General features: G+C 45.2%; 1 protein-coding gene across 1 annotated transcript in view; it reads right to left on the reverse strand.

Annotated features, from left to right (window-relative positions):
- Window positions 1–14,501, reverse strand: part of LOC129704922 (ubiquitin-like modifier-activating enzyme 1) — a 222,492-nt gene that overhangs the window by 11,052 nt on the left and 196,939 nt on the right. The window contains exon 24 of the mRNA XM_055648331.1: window positions 924–1,025. Coding sequence (XP_055504306.1) covers window positions 924–1,025 — 102 coding nt within the window. The remainder of the gene's footprint in view (window positions 1–923; window positions 1,026–14,501) is intronic.

Below are 14,501 nucleotides of genomic sequence, written 5' to 3' on the forward strand. Positions count from 1 at the left end.
CAAAAGGTCTTTAACAATATTCGCACATTCATTTTCCACCTGAACTGCTTTACGAAATATGTGACGATTGAGAGGAGAGTGTATTTGGTTTGTAATTGAAGAGTGGGGGGTTAAAACAAAGATATGGTGTGCTGGAGGATGTGTATTTGAGCAGGTTGGCATTGGGAAAGAGGTACTACAATGATAGAATAATTCTCAGTTTATATTTATATCGTGCACCCGGCCTGGTGATTCTCCGTGTGCTGGTCCCAGAAGTGGATCTGCGACCACTCATTACGATCGCTCAACTCGTTTACAGGACTTTATCCTGCACTAAACATTGTCTCTTTACCTTGTATCTGTACACTGTGGACAGCTTGATTGTTATCATGTCTAGTCTTTTCGCTGACTGGATAGCACTCAACGAGAAAGCTTTTCACTGTACCTCGGTACACGTGACATTAAAGTAAACTAAACTAACTTAAAATAAACTAACCTATCCTTCACTCTCATTTGGTCTCCTTTATTTTAAAATACATAGTTAGACCCATCAGATATTATTTTAATTTAAGGTACACAAACATGCTGGAGAAACTCAGCGGGTGCAGCAGCATCTATGGAACGAAGGAAATAGGCGACGTTTCGGGCCGAAACGTCGCCTATTTCCTTCGTTCCATAGATGCTGCTGCACCCGCTGAGTTCCTCCAGCATGTTTGTGTACCTTCGATCTTCCAGCATCTGCAGTTCCTTCTTGAACACTATTTTAATTTAGATGGGCTTCTCATAGTATAAACATCTTTCTTTATTTTTCTTGATTCAAACTACGCGCATTATTAAGGGCACTGGGTGCCTCTAGTTCTCTCTCTCTCCCTCCATGTACATTAGCCCACACTGCCTAGCTCAAGATAATAAAACAAAAAAATTAACACAGACATTCGAATCACCTTAAAATAATCCAGGAATTCTGCCACTGTCATCTCATCGCCGTTAGGTTTGATGCCGTTTACGTCAATACGATCCCACAGAGTCCATTCCTTGTCGAGGTACTGCAGGATTGAAAAGAGGAAGTTACTCTCAGCATCACTGCCTAGCTTTTTAGAGTCTAGTTTATTGTCATGTGTAGCAAGGTAGACATGAAAAGCATGTTATTGTTGTGTGCTATCCACAGCTTACAGACACAGGATAAAGGGAGTAATGTTTAGCACAAGATAAAGTCCAGTAAAGTCCGATAAAAGATAGGGAACGAGATGTAGGCTTTATAGATAAAGCGTGAAAACAGGCCCTTCAGCCCACCGAGTCCGTACCGACCAGCGATCACCCCATACACTAGCTAACACTAATCTACACACTAGGGACAATTTACAATTTTACCAAAGCCAATTAACCCGGAGAAAACCCACGTGGCCACAGGGAGAACGTATCAATTTGTACACACAGCATCCATAGTCAGGATCGAACTTGGTTCTCTGGTTCTGTAAGGCAACAACTCTACTGCTGTGCCACCATGTTGCCCTTGAGATGGCTTCTAGTTTTCTCCCTGTCTGTGCATGGACTTTGGAGACACATCCAGCAGTTGGTAATACAGTTCAAGGGCAGCGTTGAACTCTAATAGTTTATTGTTGAAAACATTTCTTCAACTTAATGTAATACAACGCAAGTTTACATTCCAGAGCAGATGTCTTTATTTACTTTTAACTGCCACATATATGGTTCACCAGAGGATAGGTATCTTTGAAAGGCTTTTAAAGCATACAGTGACAGAGTAAACAGTAACTGGAACACACGTCTCTGATAAACCTAGAATGAATCACCTCAGGATCAGCCTCCTGGGGTAATTTATTTGACTTTTGCCTCCTTAGTTAAGCCGTAATCAACTCTCAGTAAGTGAAGTGCTCCTTAGAGAGTGATCGGTTTGATTACAGCATTTTTGCATAGAGGGGTTTTAATTCAGTTACCAGTCCCATATACCTTCACCAGTGGAGCCGCCCTCATCAAAGTCTGTCGTCTGTTTTACCTGGAATGTCATATAACCCAGGTCAGTCTTAAGCTGCCAGTACCAAGAATGGTGTACTCTGCATGGATACACCCTGGGTAAGGGTTGTACAGTAGAGTTGCTGCCTTACAGTGCCTTGGTTCCTCAAGCACTTTGTATTTTGGTCTGGCTCAGTAACGGGACCCAGAGAAACAGATTTACTTGGCTGTAAAATAACATCCAATTTTTCATGAAATTCTGTTACTCCAGTGCCAAGCAGTGCTAAGGACCCAGGTTTGTACCCAGTACAAAGTATACATTAGTGTGTGCGATAGTGTTAGTGTACGGGGCGATCGTTGGTTGCCACCGCCTCGGTGGGCCGAAGGGCCTGTTTCCGCGCTGAATATCTAAAGTTTCCAGTCTAAGAGAATGTCTCTACTTCTCTCCTTTCCCTCCACATTAACTTGCTATCAGTACAATTATCCATTCCTCCCACAACCTTTCTGCAGGATGAGAGAAATCGTTATTGAGATATATAAATCTCCTGCCTCCAGTTAATGTCTCAGCCACTGTTATTTCATCTGTCTCTGTGCCGCAATATATATTTTGTTACTTGTCTGGCTGGGGTGATGCATCTTTTGCAAAAGGTTGGGTGGAGATTGGGAGTGGAGGGGGGGGGGGGGGGGGGTGGGGATGGGGGGTGAGGATGGAGGCAGGGGGAATGCTTCCTACAGCTGCTGCCACTACCTCCAGTCCATTTCCTGTCTCCATCAATCCACACTTGAAGTGGGGGAGGATGAGGGAGGTGGGAGCGGAAATACTGCCACAGTCTGATGCCCAGTCACTACACTTAACACACCACGGTAACGTTAAGATTACTACAGGCCAGAACATCCAAATAACAGTGAGCAGGCCCTTAATGAGGAACAGACCTTAGCAGCAGCCTCTCTCTCTCTCTCTCTCTCCTTCTCCCTGCTCAAAGGTGAAACCGAGTCCATTTCACAATTTGTAAATTAAATGCAAACCAGCTAAATTGTTCAACATCTTTGCTTTCTTTAAAGCGCACACACAGACACACAAACACACACACACACAATTGGATCATTTGGTACTGAGCACAGACTGGGCCTATGCAGAACCAAATAAATTTTGCAAGGTTTGGTGGGGTTGGGGAGCAGTGATATTAACTGATAAACAGAACCTCCCAAATGTTGAAAAGCTTGAAAGCAGTGTCTGGACTATCTAGGGGGAAGATGGAATTCTCCAAAGTAATGAGATCTTAATACTCCAACATGAAAATTCACCATCATTACATAGGACTTGAAAAAAACATAGAAATTAGGACAGGAGCAGTCGGTCGAGCCTGGATTCAATATGATCATGGGGGAAGATCAACTCAGTATCCCTACCTGCAAAGTAATCTGATCCCCTTAGGACCACATCTAACTCAACATGAAAATAACTGGCCCTATACCCTCTGTGGCAGAGAGTTCCAGAGATTCACCATGAGTTATTTAAAGTAGGGAGAGCTTAACATCCCAATGGAAACATTAGCCACCTTCACAGAGAAGGACACAAAGTGCTGGAGTAATTGAGCAGGTCAGGCAGCATCTCTGGAGGACATAGACAGGTGACGTTTCGGGTCAAGTCCCTTCCTCATACATCTCCAGGGATGCTGCCTGACCTGCTGAGTTACTCCAGCACTTTAATCCCTCTAGTTCTTGATTCCCCAACTCTGAAAGTGTGTGTGTGTGTGTGTGTGTGTGTGTGTGTGTGTGTGTGTGTGTGTGTGTGTGTGTGTGTGTGTGTGTGTGTGTGTGTGTGTGTGTGTGTGTGTGTGTGTGTGTGTGTGTGTGTGTGTGTGTGTGTGTGTGTGTGTGTGTGTGTGTCACCTTGTGCCTATTAACCGGCATCCACAGTTTTTGTTTATACATTTTAACAGAAAAACTAATTAGTTTAGTTTATAGATGCAGCATGAAAGCAGGCCCTTCAGCCCATCGAGCCCACACCGACCAGCAGTCACCCAAACACTATTTCTATCCTATACATTAGGGACAATTTACAGAAGCCAATTAACCTACAAACATACACGTTTTGGGAGTGTGCAAGGAAACCGGAGCACCCAGAGAAAACCCACACGGTCACAGAGAGAACGTACAAACTCCGTACAGACAGCACTGGAAGTCAAGATCGAACCCACGATGATGGCTCTGTAAGGCAGCAATTCTACTTAAGGAGATCTTATTATCCCAAAAGGAAAATTAATCATCTTCACATAGAAATTCAGATTTTAGGTACGTTTATCGGTCTGTTCATTCGCTGAAGCTGGGGAAGGGTCTCGACCTGAAACGTCACCTATGACTTTTCTCCTGAAATGCCGCCTGACCCACTGAGTTACTCCAGCTTTTTTGTGCCCATCTCGGAAGCTAACGATGGATAAATGCTGGAAGAGTGTGCGGGGGCCATTGTAATAAAGTGCATTCATAACACTTGTCATTCACAATTTCAGTTTTATTATGTTTAGAAAGCAATTGGTCTTTGACTCCTATTTTAAAAGGTGAAAGCATGACATCTGAATTTGGTCCCAGCAAGGACGGGAATCAGGAACTGTTCCTAATGAGCATCTGCGGTCCCAGAGGTTACAGTCCATTTCTTGCGGGGGCTGCCCACCTCCCCTGTCACAGTTGCCCTCTCCTCCCCTCTAATCAATCACACCGGCAGCTTTAACATTGCACACATTTAACTGTCGGTTAATGGGGTTTAACCTGCAATTGCCGCGAGCATTCCAAGGCACCACTGGCTAACAATCTAAGTTACTTTTATTTTTAACCAAAAATTGATTTATTCAAGTATTTACAATACTAAATGATTCAAAACAAAACCCACCACCATAGTACAATGAAAACAAATATTCTTAAATAACTATTTCTCCCATCCTTATTGAGGATGCATTCCACCCCACCCCCTTCACCCCCAGGAATCCCCCAGGGCGCATGTGGACAGTGCGTAGTCCCTCTCCGTTACCATCCGGGCGTGGACATAACCCTGGAAAAGGGCAAGGCAGCCGGCTTGGGCAGACGCCTGACTCACGGATGGCCAGCTTGGCCAGGCCTGGGAGCAACCCAAGCAGCACTACTCTCTCCCCTACGCACAGGGTGTCCAAAGATGAGGATGGTGGGTGCATCCGGAAGGCAAGGAGCAGCCCCTTTAACAATCTAAGTTCCTTCCGCTGCTGGCCATTGGGTGGAGATACCACCCTAGGGCAGCACCTGAGGCAAAGGTTATGAAATACTACAAAATATAACGCTAACGAATGTACGTATAGCCATGGAGAGTGTCGGAGGAACTTTGCACAGTTCTTATTTTGTAGGGCAGCGCGGTGGCATGGTGGTAGAGTTGCTGCCTGTCAGTGTCAGAGACCCAGGATCGATCGTGATTACGGGCGCTGACTGTACGGAGTTTGTACGTTCTCCCTGTGACTGCGTGGGTTTTCTCCGGCAGTTCCGGTTTCCCCCCACACTCCAAAGACCTGCAGGTTTCTAGGTTATGTGGCTTAGTTAAAATTGTAAAATTGTTCCTAGTGTGTAGGATTGTGCTGGTGGTACGGGGATCGCTGGTCAGCATGGACTCAGTTGGCTGAAGGGCCTGTTTCTGCGCTGTATCTCTACACTAAACAAAACTACATATTTTTAATTCTGAATAAAGTTTATTTTGATGAGAATGAAAGGTCTTTGCCTGAGCCTTCGAATGACTGGGGATTAGTTTCATGATCATGTCCAAACATGTGCGTGGCTGCACCCTACAGCAGCCACACATACACACACGGAACTCTGTTCGGGCAAAATATGAGCATGAGTGGACAAAACCTTTCTATATTTTTGTTCTCGGTTAAGGATGGGTGCTTTCGTACAAGATGGTTTTTGAAACAAGTCTCCCGCTGGTCCACAGAGGGGAAGTTCCTCAGAATGGGACGCAATTATTAAAATAATACTTCAGGAAACAAGTAACGATTCAGATGTGGGTGTGAGACTTCCCGAGGAAATTAGGGTCATAAGAGTGATACAGTGTGGAGACAGGCCCTTCTGCCCAACTTGCCCATACCGACCAACATGTCCCATTTACACTAATCCCACTTGCCTGCGTTTGCCAAACTTGTCCTATCCATGTACCGCTTCTTAAATGTTGCAATAGTTCCTGCCTCAACTACCTCCTCCAGCAGCTCGTTCCATACACCCACCACCCTTTGTATGAAAAGGTTACCCCTCAGATTCCTATGAAATCTTTCCCCCTTCACCTTAAACCTACGCCGTCTGGTTCTTGATTCCCCTACTCTAGGTACGAGACTCAGTGCGTTTACCTGATGTATTCCTCTCATGATTTGTATGCACCTCTACAAGATCAACTCCTATGCTCCTGCACTTCAGGGAATAGAGTCCCTGCCTGCTCAACCTCTCCCTATGGCTCAGACCCTCAAGCCCTGGCAACCTCCTTGTAAAGTTTCTCTGCACCCTTTCCAACTTGACACCATCTTTACTATAACATGGTGCCCAGAACTGAACACAATACTCTAAATGCAACCTCACCAACATCTTATATAACTGCAGCATGACCACCCAACTCCCTTGCAGATATTGGGCTTGGATCAGGCAAGCACAAATCCCTCAAAACCCTTACTCTGCGAATGAACTCCCACTGCGATTACAATCGAGCAGCTAGTTAATCTTAGAAAACAATTCTTACAAAATTTTATTACTGAATGCATCCACACTCTGTTAGCTAAAGTCATTGCGATGCCCAGATATGTCATGCATTTGAGTACCTTGCTCCACACAGGCTTTCATTTCATTTTCGATAATTGAAAATATCAGTGCATTCCAGGCACTCAACACCCTCTGAATAAATTTACGTACTCTGCACTTCTCCTTTTAACTTTGCCACTCTCACCTTAAAGATATGCTCTCTGGTATTTGATTTTTCCATCCTGGGAAAAAGGTTCCACCTCATAATTTTTATATACTTTCACAAGGATTTCTTACAACATTTGACCACAAAAACAAACCTAGGGATCAGAGTGCCTGAATTTGCATTGGCACAGCTCTACATTGTTCAAATGTGCAAATAAATCGTAGGGTAATCGTTAGTTTCCTTTTAAATGACTCGAGTATATTGCATGGCGAGCCTCCAGGATTAACGTGCAACGTCACAGTTCCATTACTAGGGACAATAATGTTAATGGTGAACGAACTAATTTCCGTATCTCAATTACTTCAGACGATTTACTTTGGAGATACAGCGTGGAAGCAGGCCCTTCGGCCCACGCCGACTCGTGATCACCCCTTACACTAGCACTATCCTCACACGGGAGACAATTTACAATTTACCGAAGCCAATTAACCTACAAACCTGCACGTCTTTGGAATGTGGGAGGAAACCAGAGCACCCAGAGAAACCCCACGCAATCACAGAGAAAACGTACAAATTCCATACAGAAAACCCCCGTAGTCAGTATTGATCCTGGGTCTCTGGCAGCTGCAAGGCTGCACCACTGTGCTGTTCTGGTTCGATCCTGACCACGGGTTCTGACTGTGGCGTTTGTATGTTCTCCCCGTGACCTGCGCGGGTTTTCTCCGAGAGAACCAGCTAAATGTAAATTGTTCCTGGTGTGTGTAGGATAGTGCGAGTGTATGGGGACCACTGGTTGACATGGACTCGGTTGGGCCCGAAGTGCCCGTTCCCTTGCTGTATCTCTAAACTAAACTAAACTCAACTAAACATTGCCGACCAATTACTAGCCAGTAGTTTATACAATTTCCTGCCTATGACCTAAACAAATAAATACATGGGGTGTTTTAGAAAGGAAAGAGGAGTGTAATCTCCACACCATCATTTCACAGTACAGTAGTGCCAAATTAGGTTCTAATTAACATTGGCGGCACAGCCTGACCCTGCTGGGAATCCAGTGGACATCCTAAGGTGACCCCCAGGGGTCAGAGTCCCAATAAACCTCTCTCACACTCCCAGCGGCAAACCGGTTAATTAAGTCAAATTATAAACTGACTTACTTGAGGGTCGCCAAGAATGCAGGCACGGTGCCTTATGAAAGGGCTGCTTTCAACTGTCGAGTGGAGACAAAGACCTCAGCACACAATTGAGATGCTCATTCAGAGCGAGAGGAAGCACGGGTTAATGTACCGGGCACAAATGCAGCATTTTGCACAAGACATATATTATATTTTCCGCTTCAGCTTTTATCTGAACAAGTCATCCTGTTCTTCAGCCAGATGCCCTGGGGGATTCTTTATCATGGCCACCCTGTGACCCCCTTGTGTCACTCTGGTGCGCCCTCTCTTCTGACTGCTGTACAAAGACTAAGCATTTACTCCAAAAAATTAAAGCGGCTGAAATAATCAAATGGCCAAACACCCTCCCGAAATAAAATGGGTAAAGACATTATAAGGTAGACAAAAGTGCTGGAGAAACTCAGCGGGTGAGGCAGCATCTATGGAGCGAAGGAAATAGGCAACGTTTCGGGTCGAAACCCTTCTTCAGACGTCTCAACCCGAAACTTTGCCTATTTCTTTCGCTCCATAGATGCTGCCTCACCCACTGAGTTTCTCCAGCATTATTGTCTACCTTCGATTTTCCAGCATCTGCAGTTCCTTCTTAAACATAAAGACATTATAACCTTTGCCTGAGATGGTGCAATTCCAAATTAGATAAATTGTGACAAAAAAGACCCAAAGTGCTGGAGTAATTGAGCTGGTCATGTCTTTGGAGTGCGGGAGGAAACCGAAGCACCCGGTGAAAATTCACGCGGTCACAGGGAGAACGTGTAAACTCCGTACAGGCAGCACCCGGAGCAAACCCGGGTCTCTGGTGCTGTAAGGCAGCAACTCTACCACTGCGCCACTGTGCAGCCTCTCTGTAATGGGATTGTAGGAAGAATAAAAATCAATTTGTTGAGGAATAATGTACTTGGTGTAGATTAAGTTGGTGTGGACTGAGTGGGCCCGAGGGTCTGGTTCTGTGCTGTTTCACTCCATGTCTCTCTGTAACTGTGATTCAATAGTTCCAAGGCTTCAAACACCACTAATTGCCCACTGGTCATTTTCTTTCATACTCTGAAAGGACAATGTCAGGCCTTGTCAGAGTCTGATTTTGGATGCCTCTGGGAGAGACATCCCCAGTTCCAAAATAATTATATTAGGACAATTATATTGTTAAGTATGAGATGAAAATTAGTTATCAGCCTGCTCCTGTGCTGCATTCTTCTATGTTCTATGCTATAAAATTCATTTTGCTCTTGAAGTTGATTGAAAAAAACCCAACATCCTTAGGCATCTGATCATATTGATGAGCCCATCAGACCAAACATTATAAACTCTGAAGAAGGGTCTCAACCTGAAACATCGCCTATTCCTTCTCTCCACAGATGCTGCCTCACCCGCTGAGTTTCTCCAGCATTTTTTGTCTACTTTTCCAGCATCTGCAGTTCCTTCTTAAACATAGTAAACTCCATTCTGGGTCTATTCAGTCTATGCACTTTGTGTGGGGTTCTCCATTTCATCTCAGATGGTAAAGAGGTTGTCTGGGGCCTAGTGGGGGAGGGGTGGCATGGCGGAGGTCAAGGTTGGAGAAAGGCCAACAGTGAGAATGGCTACATCAATTTGGGATGGAGTCCCTAATGGAAGGATGGAATAAGGATGGAAAATCACTGGTTTGGACCCAGATTTGCAGTGTCCCTTAGATTGAGGTTTAGGTTGAGGTTTATTATTGTCACATGTACCGAGGTACAGTGAAAAGCTTTGCTGTCCAAATAGGTCAGATATACTATACATAGATACCATCAGTTTAGTACCATAGATAGAGCACAGCGGAAGATGGAGAGAACAGAATATAATTCTCAGCATTGGGCTCTACTTTATCTACTTTAGTAAGATACAGGGGGAAAGTGGCCCTTCGGCCCATCGAGTTTGCTGCAACCAACAATCATCCCCTACACTAGCACTCTTCTACACACCATGGGCAATTTACAATTTGGATGCCAATTAACCTACAAACCTGTCGGTTTTTGGAGTGTGGGAGGAAACCGCAGCACCTGGAGAAAGCCCACGCGGTCACAGTGACAACGTACAAACTCCGTACAGAGAGTACCCGTAGTTAGGATCGAACCCGGGTCTCTGGCACTGTGAAGCAGTAACTCTAGCGCTGCACTACTGTGCACGCCCTACTTCAACAAACCATGATCCCTCAAAGCTGAACAATAACATCACGCCCAACAGGATAAATTTGATTCATTGCAAGATACAGCATGGAAACAGGTCCTTCGGCCCACCGCGTCCACGCCAACCAGTGATCACCCGTTCACACTAGTTCTACATTATCACATTTCCTCATCCACTCTCAATACAATTAATCTACTAACTCTCACGTCTTGGCAATCCAGAGGAAACCCACACTGTCACTGGGAGAACATGCAAACTTCACAGACAGCACCGGAGGTCCACTGGTCTCTGACGCTGTGTGGCAACAGCCTTAGCATCTAGAAATGCCTGCCCGTTTAATGTTAAAGTTGATCAGTATGATGCTTTGTCAATTTGATGCCACTTTGTTGGCGTACTGGAATAATTTAATAAACAAGATATTTGTGTCCATACATTTTCAAACAGTTTTTGTGGGTAAGCCATTCCTATCGCGTTTTAATTGATCTTTTGTGCTGTCAGAACATTGAAGGTTGTACAGCTACCTCAGGCGCTGAATGCAGAATCTACATTGATAATTCACTGGGGTATTCAGTGAAATAGTCAAGTCAAGTCAAGTTTTATTCATCACATGCACATAAAGTGCAGTGAAATGAATTTGCCAGCAGCGATACAATAAAAAAAGAACACACAATACACAATAAAAATTTAACACAAACATCTACCACAGCATTCATCACTGTGGTGGAAGGCACTACATTTGGTCAGTCCTCCTCCATTTTCCCCGTGGTCGGGACCACAACCCTCCGCAGTCGCCACTGCGGGCATCCAGATGTGCAGACAAGGTAAGTCCAGGTAAGTCCTGAATTGGTGCCTCCCCACCGGAGACCGCGGCTTCAAGATGGCGTAGGCCGCAGGCCGGTGGTCGAAGATCGAATGTCCCCGCCGTACTGCAGCCAGAAGGTCCGCAGACTGCAGGGCCGGCGGTCGGAGATCCTCTCCAGGGATCCCCGGCGAGGGATCAGGCACCGACGGTAAGTCCCCGCCGCAAACGCAGTTAGAAGTGGGCCGCGGGCCGGCGCTCGGAGCTTCTTCTCCTCCGGGGTTCCCAACGAGGGATCCCAGGCTCCGGACGCCGCGCCAACTGGAGCTCAGCAAACCGCGGCTTCAGGCTGCCTCGGGCCAGCGAACGGAGCGCTCCCTTCCGGCGAGGGCTCGCCCGCTCCGCGACGAAAGAGTCGTCGCTGCGCCCGCTGCTGTAGCACCAGGCACGTCTCCGGGAAAGGCCGCACCGATCCTCGATGTTCGGCCACGGGGGAGGCAATATGGAAAAAGTTGCGTCTCTGTGGAGGAGGCGACAGAAGCGGTTTCCCCCTTACCCCCCCACACAAGACACACAGAGAAACATTAAAAACACACATTGGGACATACTAAAAAAACAAAAAAAGTAGCAAAAACTACCACGTTGCTGGCAGGGCTGCCAGCTCGCAGCGCCCGCACATACTGATGTAATCCATAATAAAATCCAACTGGAAACATATACCCAGATCTTTTATGCAAGAATCAATCAATTTTACAATGTGGTGAAATTATAATCTGTCTCACTCTTATTTGGTGCCTTATTAGGTGAACGAGTTTCAACAAAACGCCTCTTACATTTAATTGATCAAAAATATGGCTGTTGTAGTAATATTGGCAAAACATGGGCTTGTTAATTTAACCTTGCACCAGCAAATGCTCTGCCCCTTTTCCACATCATTCTGTACAGTGGGCACAGCTGGGGGGCCATGAATAGACTCCTGGCGTTCCATTAATCCTTGCGTCACAGCTGGAGAGTTCTTACTGTTTACCTTCACCCCCCCCTGGTTCTAAGGTGCAGTCGATTCATACTGGCTAATCTTCTTTATTGGGCTCCAATGTGGGAGTTGCCCAAATGTCTTCTGAAGGTCCAAATATATTACATCTGGTGGATTTCTTCCTCTTTAGTTTAGTTTAGAGATAAGGCATGATAATAAACAAAAAAACCCCCAGTAAATTAATAACTGCAATACTAGCGGAAAAAAGCCCAAAATTGTTTCTGCAATAAAAGACAGAGCATAGTTCATGGTTTAGTGTCTTCTGGAGTTCAGGAGCCTGATATTTGTTTGGGAAGAAGCTATTCTTAAACTTGGTGGTCACAGTTTTCAAACACTGGTACCATCTTCCCAATGGTAGGTGTGAAATGAGTGTGTGGCCAGGGTGGTGTGCATCCCTGATGATGCTGGCTCCCTTTTTGAGGCAGTGACTCCTGTAGATCCCTTCGATGGTGGGGAGGTCAGTGCCCGTGATGGACTGGTCTGTGTCCACTACTTTTTGTAATCTCCTTTGTTACTGGCCGTTTGAGTTTAGTTTAGAGATACAACACGGAAATATGCCCTTTGCCCCACTGGGTCCGTGCCGACCAGCGATCCCCGCACACTAGCGCTATCCTATACACTTGGGACAATTTACTATTTTCACGAAGATAATTAACCTACAAACCTGTACATCGTTGGACTGTGGAAGGAAACCAGAGCACCCAGAGAAAACCCACGCAGTCACAGGGAGAATGTACAAACTCTGTACAGACAGCAGCCGCATTCAGGATCGAACCCAGGTCTCTGCCGTTGAAAGGCAGCAACTCTAACGCTGCACCACTGTGCCACCACTTGAGTTGCTGAACCAGGCCGTGATGCAACCAGTCAATGTGCTCTCTACTGTACACCTGTAGAAGTTCAATAGAGTATTCGTAGACATGCAGTAACAAATCTTCTCAATCTTTGGTTGAGATGTTAAACTGTTTGACTTTTCAAATCAACAAAAAAGATCCCACGGGTTCATGTTAGAAGATAGAATGTTCGCTGGTGTCTTGGCCAATGTAACATTAAAGAAAGTCGATTATTTGATGATCATCTCTGATGTTTGTGGCAGCTTGTTGTATAGAAATAACGACTATATTTTGTTAACATTCCTACAGTAACTGGGCGGCACAGTGGCACAGCTGGTAGAGCCGCAGCTTCACAGTGCCAGAGACCCGGGTTCGATCCTGACGCCGGGCGCTGTTTGTGCGGAGTCTGCACCTTCACCCATGGGTTTCCTCCGTGTGCTCCGGTTTCCTCCCACATCACAAAGACGTGCGGGTTTGCAGGTTGATTGGCCTCCGTAAAATGGCCCTTAGTGTGTAGGGGGTGGATGAGAAAGCGTGATAATGTAGAACTAGTGTGAACGTTAGTGGGACAAAGGGCCTGTTTCCATACTGCATCTCTAAGCTAAACTAACATCTCAGAGTACTTCATTAGTTGTAAAGCACTCAGCGACAAGCCAGGATTATTAAAGGTGTTTTATAAGTGCAGGTGCTTTTATATTCTCCTACAGTTCCTGCAGACTGTTTACTTCTGGATAAATTATACCTTCATTAGCCCGAGGCTACAAGCTTCTAAAGTAATAACATATGGCTTAAAAACAATTAACATTCTTAGTGCTCAGATGTATTTCTGATCTCCACTTTTCTTATGTCAGATGCAAAAAGAAGAGAAAGTTGAGCATTCATTCGATCTGTAGAGCCACACGTTCGTACTTGCCTGATGAAAGCGGCACTGTGTTAATGATTTGAAATGCCTGCCTGTTTATTGTTGGAGATGACCCGGTATGCTGCCGTCTCCTTTGCTACAAGATGAACAATGACTTTATTTTGATGCTGAACAAGACCAAACTCAAGATAGCAGGCTGCTTGCTCCAAGGAATTAAACACAAAGGGTTTCATACATCGAAAGTAAAATTGAAACGGCCACAAATTGCACTGTGACAATCTGTCAGTTATCTGGACCGGGAGCGCTGATCCAATGGAATAAAAGTGTTTCTTTCACAATTCTGATTGCAAGACTCACACAGTGAACAGAACTATGTAACCATTCAAAAGGCATGGGACCTCTGAAAGTACAGTTCTGGTCCACTATTGAGAATGATCCTTTGTTTCTGGGAATAGAACACAAGACTTCATTCAGAATGCATCTTATTTTTAGCACCAGAACAGTGGACTTCCTTGGAGTAGATTTGGTACTGTTAATTGTGGAGAATGAACTCAATTCATTCTACCTAACAATAAATAATAGAGTGACCCATATAGAGCGCTCAATTAATTGAAGGGGTGCCTGTCTGCTGAGTCGGTGACAGACTCCAAAATGATTGTGTTTTACATCCCGGTCATAAAAGTGCCGAACTCCTGTTTGAAAGGACTTCTCGTTCCAGCGTAATGCGAGTGCTCTTCTGTTCTGAGGGTTCGATATCTAGAGCAATAAATAACCCTGCTCCCATTATAGGGACTAATTGCT

Source organism: Leucoraja erinacea, chromosome 16 (genome assembly GCF_028641065.1).
Source record: "Leucoraja erinacea ecotype New England chromosome 16, Leri_hhj_1, whole genome shotgun sequence".
NCBI classification, from domain to species: Eukaryota; Metazoa; Chordata; class Chondrichthyes; order Rajiformes; family Rajidae; genus Leucoraja; species Leucoraja erinaceus.